A 7,568-nucleotide genomic window follows, 5' to 3' on the forward strand; every position below is an offset into this window, starting at 1 on the left:
GTACACGGGGGCGTGGCCCCACGGTCCCGCCCCCCCAACTTGCCGCGCCGGGCGCGCGGGGCCGCGCCGCGACGGACCGACGGCTCGGCTGGGATCGGCTGGGATCGCTGGGATCGGCTGGGATCGGCTCGGCTCGGCCCGGCTCGGCCCCGGCCCGGCGCGGGAGGGCGGGCGGGAGGGGCGCGCTCCCCCCGAGCGGCGGCCCCGGGCCGCGGCTCCCCGTTGCGGTCGGAGAGGCGTGCAGGTGAGCGCCGCGCCGCGCCGGACCGGGGGCGAGGGGGGCCGGGCCCGGCGGGGGGGCGTTGCTGGCATCTGTCACTAGCTGGCCCGGGGCTGCCCCCAACTCTTCTCCCGCCCCCGGTGTCCCGGGACGTCCCGACGGGGCCGTGCGTATCCCTGTCCGGTGCGTGCGCGCCCCGACGGCTGCCCGCCGCCGCACTGCCCCCGCCGGCACCCCGCGTCCCGCAGACCCCGAGCCCCGACGGACGCCGCGGGCACGGCGAGCTGCCGGAGCTCTGCTCCCCCCGCGCCTCCCCGCTCGCCCCCCCGGGCCGCTGCTGCCCCGGTGCCGCCCCCGTCTCCGCGCGGAGCCCGGAGAACCGGGCTGGCACCGCGGCAGGGGATGCCGCCGGGGAACCTCTCCCCGTGCTCCCGCCACCGAGTATCCCCTCCCGGACCCCGCACCTCTCTCTCCCGCAGTCCGCTCCCTTCCCGCTGCCGCAGCGCTCCGAGCCGGCCAAACGCAGACCTCCCTGCGGTGCGCGGCCCGGGCTGTCCCTCCGCACGCCCCGGGCCGGGGACGGTGGGACTCCCCCAGCCCTGTCTGAACCCCAGCCCGGGGGTTCCGCGGGCAGCGCTGGGCCGGCTGGCCCCTCTGCCTCCCCTCCGCCTCCCGCTGCCTGCCCGCTGCCTGCACTAGCAATATTTCGGTCCGTCTTAGCCCGGCTGCGTTTTCTGCCTCTCCTCGGTACATCCTTCCCCCGGGACGTGGGGGCGGGATGGCAAGGGGGACACCTCACGGACATGTCCAGGGCAGCTGCAGGTGGAAGCAGGGCTGGAGATGAAGTACCAGCCAGTGGCATGGGGCAGAGCTGGGGGTCGGGGGGTTGGGGGGCCCCGCTGGCGAGGGCTGCACGGCTGCGTCATCCCTCCGTGCCATCCCCACCCGGCCACCCACTTCCCCGCTATTGTCTTACACCCGCTGTTGCTTCTGCTCCCAAATTAGACACTTGGAGGGGGGTGCTGGCTGCGTGCGGGTGCCAGCGCAGCACCAAGCCTTCCCCCCGGCACCCCGGGGAGGGAGAACTCATCCTCTCGCCCACTTCTTGCCTGGGTGCCCCTGCCACGGTGGGGGTGCTCTCACCTGTGGGGTGCAGGTGATGGCCCCGATGTGGGGCTGGGTGCCAGCCTCCCTTGCAGGGTATCCCAGGTGCGCTGAGCCCCCCTAAAGCCAGCCTGGGGTAGGGGAGGGTAGCAATGCTCAGCCCTGGCAGGATGGGTCCCTATTAAACCAACGGGAACTAATTTTATGAGCGCAGATTAGCTGAGCGCTCCCAGAGACAGCAATAAAATCCCGATATATCATCCCACCCGGGTCCCCTTCCCGGCTAATCCTGGCACCGTGCCGCCAGCGCTGGCAGCCTGCCTGCCCGCCCGCAGGCCAGCCCTACCCCTGATGGTCTGTGGCACTGAGCCCACCACCACACCGGCAGCTGCCAGGAGAGCCCTCATTTCCCTTGGCCAGGTACAGTAGCACGGCAGAGCCAGTGTCGTATGGCATGGGGACACAGAGGTGCCAGGCAGGACACGTTTGCTGGGGAAGCTGCTTGGATGAGTCAAGCGTAGGCTGGAAAGCCTCACCCAGTCTGTGGCACAGGCAGTGGTGTCCCATGGGTGCTCTGCTTCTCTTTTGGGACTTTGTGCATGCTGAGCGGGACGGGGGCGGGTTCTCTTGGCCAGTGCAGGCTTTCCTGGCAGGATGTTGCCTGGGTGCCCTGCAAGCTGGGAGCACCCATCCTGCAGGCATCACTCTGGCAGGCACGGAGGCAGGTCACCCCAAGGGATGGAGGCAGGAAGGAGCATCCCCCCGTTCCCTGGCTCACCACACTCATGTCCCACCCAGGTTTGGGTCAGTCGCCCCAGGGAGTGCTTAGGTGCGTGCCCCGGGTGCTGCAGGCTGCATGCCTTCATCCCAGGGCCCGCACAGCAGGGATGGGGCCGTGCACCTGCAGGCGGGTCGGGTGCTGCCGGGTGCTGCCCGTCCCTGCCCCCTCCAAAGGATGTGCCGCTTTCTGCATCTTCAGCTCCCATTGCCATAGCAACAGGCTCAGCGCTTGGGTACCCGCGATGCCGGCTCCCGCATCCCGCAGCCATCCTGCCCGCAGCCCTCGCCACCGGGCCCCGGGCGCTGCCGGTACGGCACAGCCAGGCCCGCACGGCACAGCGTGGTGTTTGGGGAGCTTTAGCACTGGGCAATGGGTGCCTCCAGCATCGTGCCAGCTTCCCATCACAAGGTCCCGCTCAGTCCCATCCGAGAGGGCTGCAGGGCCCCAGGCAGCTCTGTCACCTTCTGAGCTATCAAAAAATAATGTCAGCTGAAACTTCTTCTTGGTAACAGGGTGGGAAAGGGAAAAACATCACTTGATGTGACCAATTTTTTTTCTGGGAAGCTTTCAAGAAGGATCTGGTTTTGAAGGGTTCCCAACAGGGAAGCAAGGGGCAAAGCATCCTTCCTAAAGAGCTGGAGAAGCTGGCGTGTGCCAAAGCTGGTGTTCTGACCGCTGCCAGTGGCAGGAGGGCTGGCACCTCCAAGCTGCAGTGCCACCTACCTGGTGCCACAGTCAGGGCTGGTAAGGGATGGGAAGCAGAGACTGGTGTAACCCACTGCACATGTGACAACGTGTGACAATGCTCTGCCTGGGGAGGCCCCGTCTGCTGAAATGTTACCGTGGGCAAAACTGGGCTGAGAAACAGAAAAGGATCCGTTCACCTCCGCTTGCCTCCCCAGTGGGTGCTACAGGCACTGTGCTAACCTTGACTGCTAATTAATCATTAATAATCCACAAACGGGGGACAGAGGGGCCAGCTCGTGGCTATGCTGGTGGCCTGAGCCCAGGCAGAGAGGCTGGACACCACGGGGATGGATGCACATCGGTGGGGCTGGGCACATGGCGGCTTGCAGCAGCTGCAGAGCACGAGCAGCCGCTGTGCTCAGGTTCTACGTTAATTACCGCAGCTCGGGAGGGTCTGCTGTGGCTCCAGGGGGGCTGGTGGTGCCGGGGCACTCACTGCCTCTCCCTGCCCTGCCAGCACCGGGCCCTGCGATGCCGTTTGGCTGCGTGACGCTGGGAGACAAGAAAGATTATAACCAGCCGTCCGAGGTGACCGACAGATATGACCTGGGCCAGGTCATCAAAACGTGAGTTGGTCCCTCCACGGCCCCATGGATGCCCCGGGGAACCCCAACCACCTGTGTGGAGCTCTTGGGGTGCTGAGTGGCACAACACTGTGTGTGGGGACTCTTGGGGTTCTGGTCCTGAGCTGCGCTGGGATGGCAGGTTGTGTTTTGGGGTGGCTGTACTCTAATTAGTCCCTCTTGCTCGTGGGTGCATGGGAGGTATTCACAGCTAGCTCTGAGGAGGGCAGTGAGCTTTCCCACTGCTGCTGGCTGCAGCTGGGCAGCTCCCTGTACCCCTCCCTCCCTCCCTCAAGATTTGCAGGGATTGGAGCAATTCCACATGATCCTGGCTCCCCTGAGTGCTTTGTGAAGCAGGAGGGCTCTGCAACAGCAAAGGAAAAGGCAGATGTCACTTGGGGGGCAGTGGAGCACTGCTGCTTCCCCCACCTTTTATTGCTGTGCTGGGGAACCTGTTAGGATGCACTCCAAAAAATGAAGCCCTCACACCCGTTGAGAGCAGCTTGACCGCAATATATGTACCAGAATTTTTTCCATCAACTTCCAAAACTCCTGCTGGGCCCCAGGTCACGCCTGGCAGGGTCACTGTGGGTGGCAGTGGGGACCTTGGTGCTCTCAGATCCTTGCTCCATCCTCTGGGCAGCTTGTTCCAAAGCCCACAGGTCACTGTTCCCCTCCACCCAGGGCAGCGGCCATGAGGATTTCAGCATGTTCGAGGGGACTGGAAAGCCAAAGGCTTTGCTGGAGCAGTGCTGTGTGCCCCCCAGGGGCTCCCCTGCAGCTCCAGCCTGGCTGATGGGCTCAAGCACCATTAATAATAGAACAGAAATACCGCAGCTACCGGCACATCTCCCCCCCTCTCTCCCTGACTGCTGCACTGATGTTAATGTCGGGGTGTGCTGCTGTTCCACCTTGGCACAGGTGGCTTTGCAGTGGGTCTTACCCCTACTGTCATGAGGAGGAGGCTTTTTACCAGCAAATTTTCCCCCTTCCCTATCAATTTGCTTCTTCCATATCAGTTGCTTCTCACTGCTGTGTTTTCCTTCCCCTCCAAAGCGGTTTTTAGCCACAGCTTTCTTCCACTTCTGTGGCATCTCCCCTGACTGCTGGGATCTGGGGGAATGCTGGTGGCCCCAGGGACTACCCAAGCACCCCAATCTCAGTGGTCCCCAGGAAGGGGGTGATGGCTGGGGGTAACCTTGCAGGGAGGAGTTCTGTGAAATCTTCCGGGCCAAGGAGAAGACAACAGGGAAGTTGTACACCTGCAAGAAGTTCCTGAAGCGGGATGGGCGGAAAGTGCGGAAGGCAGCCAAAAACGAGATCATCATCCTCAAAATGTGAGTGCTGGGGCTGGAGGGGATCCTAGGCTACTGGGCAAACTGGGAACCCCCGCTCATGCCCATCTCTGTGCAGGGTGAAGCACCCCAACATCCTACAGCTGGTGGATGTCTACATAACCCGCAAGGAGTATTTCATCTTCCTGGAGCTGTAAGTTTGGGAGATGTGGGGTGGGTTGTGGGGTGGCCCCATCTGGTGGGGTGGGTCTCAGCAGAGCTGCGGTCTGCAGGGCCACTGGCCGGGAGGTCTTTGACTGGATCCTGGACCAGGGCTACTACTCAGAGAAGGACACCAGCAATGTCATCCGGCAGGTGCTGGAGGCTGTTGCCTACCTGCACTCACTCAAGATCGTCCACAGAAACCTCAAGGTGGGTGACAGGGGAATGGGAGCACCCATGGGTGCTGCCATGCCCCCCATCCTGGCACTCACGGTCCCTGCTGTGCCGGCAGCTGGAGAACCTGGTGTACTATAACCGCCTGAAGAACTCCAAGATCGTCATCAGTGACTTCCACCTGGCCAAGCTGGAGAACGGGCTCATTAAGGAGCCCTGTGGCACCCCCGAGTACCTGGGTGGGTGAGAGCCAGCCGGGTGGGTGACAGCCGGCCGGGTGGGTGTACAGGGATGGGCAGTTCTGGCTCCCAGCAGGTCCCTGCTACTCATTACAATCCATTCCTTACTATCTGCTGCTGCACCTCCCATTCCCCATCACCCTGGGTGCTGCTCCTGGGTGCTTCTAGTGGGCCCCTCCCACTCCTCATCACCCTGGGGGGTGATCCTCGGTGCTTCCTCTGGGTCCCTCCATTTCCCCATCACCCCAGGGCCAAGAGGCTGGGGGACTGGGGACCCTGGGGCAGAGTTGCTCTTCTGTCCCTCACAGCTCCGGAGGTGGTGGGGCGGCAGCGGTACGGGCGGCCAGTGGACTGCTGGGCCATCGGTGTCATCATGTACATCCTGTGAGTGTGGGGTGAGGGACAGGGTAGCTACAAGGGCTCGGGGCTGGGGCTGGGGCCGGGGCCCAGCTGAGCCTCCCCCACCATTACACAGCCTCTCGGGAAACCCCCCTTTCTACGAGGAGGCAGATGAGGATGACTACGAAAACCATGACAAGAACCTCTTCCGCAAAATCCTGGCTGGGGACTATGAGTTTGATCCACCATACTGGGATGACATCTCGCAGGCAGGTGAGCCCCACACTGGGGGGCACGTGGGGTCCCATGTTGTCTCCCACCGGCACTGACTTCTCCCCCTGTGCCCCCAGCTAAGGAGCTGGTGACGCGCCTGATGGAGGTGGAGCAGGACCAGAGGATCACAGCGGAGGAGGCCATCTCCCATGAGTGGTGAGCGGCAGCAGGGTCAGATGGGGAGCCGGGGGGGGGAGGGGGGCTGGTGGGGGCTGCTCACTCCTCCCTGCCTCCCCAGGATCTCTGGGAATGCTGCCTCTGACAAGAACATCAAGGATGGCGTCTGCGCCCAGATCGAGAAGAACTTCGCCCGGGCCAAGTGGAAGGTGGGTGTGGGTCTGCCATGTCACAGTGTCCCCTCTCAGCCAAGCCTGGTCCCCCATCGCGGGGTTACGAGCCTGGTGGGGCTGCCAGTCCCTGCCCCTCCGCCAGCCCCACGCGCTCTCTCCTCTCTCCCGCAGAAAGCCGTGCGAGTGACCACGCTCATGAAACGACTGCGGGCGCCCGAGCAGACGGAGACGGCGACGGCCCCGGCAGCGACGCCAGCCCCGGCAGCGGCTCCGGCAGCAGCCCCGGCCCCGGCAGCAGCCCCGGCCCCGGCAGCGACCCCGGCCCCGGCAGCGACCCCGGCCCCGGCAGCGACCCCGGCCGCAGCAGCAGCCCCGGCCGCAGCAGCGACTCCGGCCGCGGCCCCTGCCCCTGCCGCCGAGGCCACGGAGCCCGCCGCCCCGGCACCCGCCACCGACACGGCCCCGGCCCCGGCCACAGCCACGGAGCCCGCAGCCCCCGCCGCCACGGCCCCGGAGCCCGCAGCCGCCGGCACGCCGCCCGCCGCCGCGCAGCCCCCCGCCACCGACACACCGCCCGCCACCACGTGTAACGAGGCCGGGGCCGCCGCCGAACCCCCCAGCGAGCAGAGCGGCTGAGCGGCCCCGCGCCCCCTGTACATAACCCCGGCATGGCCCCTCCGCCCCCGCCTGCGCCCCCTTTTCTACGTGCCCCGCCGGAGAGCCGGCCGCGGGGCAGAGCCCTGCATGGCGCCCGTCCCCCCATGTCCTCCCAGCTCTCTCAGTCTGTCCCCCGCCGCCGTCCCCTCCCCCGGGGATGCCCAGAGACGCGAGGCAGCCCCCTCAGCCGCACGCCCCGCAGCGCTGGAGGGGCGCCGCGGAGCCCCCCGGGACACGCCTGCATGTGCGGGACCGCAGGCGGGGCCGCGCGGGACGGAGCGGGGGCCGTCCCGGAGACGCCCTCTCCGTCCCGGGACCCCCGAGGGGGGACACGGGGACCCCCGCTCGGGGGCAGCCACACGGCCCCCCACGAGTCGTGCCTGGAGGACCCCCAGTGCCCCCCCGTGCCCCCTCCCCGGTCCCCGCTTCCCCCCTCGCAGCTGCATGCCTGCAGGGCCGGCTCTGCCCGCGGCTGCCGCCGCCGCCCCGCGCCCCGCCGCTGTATCTCTGGTAAATAAAGACCCCGCTGAGGACAAACTGAGACAGCACCAGCGCCGCCTGCCCGGTCTCTCTGTGGGGCCGGGGGTCTGCCACGCGTGCCGGCAGCACGGGGCTCAGCGAGACGCGGCGGGCTGGAAGCGGCACTGCTGCCCGGGCAGCGAGGGCAGCGGGGACGTGCGGGCGA

The 7,568-nt window shown here is 66.2% G+C and overlaps 1 protein-coding gene across 1 annotated transcript; it reads left to right on the forward strand.

Moving 5' to 3' along the window:
• The first annotated feature begins 27 nt into the window (after positions 1 to 27).
• Positions 28 to 7,424, forward strand: CAMKV (CaM kinase like vesicle associated). The gene is made up of 11 exons (XM_085072948.1): positions 28 to 244; positions 3,310 to 3,418; positions 4,621 to 4,752; positions 4,829 to 4,903; positions 4,983 to 5,121; positions 5,204 to 5,324; positions 5,633 to 5,708; positions 5,800 to 5,936; positions 6,014 to 6,092; positions 6,175 to 6,262; positions 6,398 to 7,424. Exons 2-11 carry the CDS (start codon positions 3,324 to 3,326, stop codon positions 6,860 to 6,862), a joined length of 1,407 nt encoding a protein of 468 aa, XP_084929074.1. The 5' UTR covers positions 28 to 244; positions 3,310 to 3,323; the 3' UTR covers positions 6,863 to 7,424.
• The last annotated feature ends 144 nt before the right edge of the window (positions 7,425 to 7,568 follow it).

This window comes from Lichenostomus cassidix, chromosome 12 (assembly GCF_008360975.1).
Source record: "Lichenostomus cassidix isolate B80296 chromosome 12, HeHo_3.0, whole genome shotgun sequence".
Taxonomy (NCBI): Eukaryota; Metazoa; Chordata; class Aves; order Passeriformes; family Meliphagidae; genus Lichenostomus; species Lichenostomus cassidix.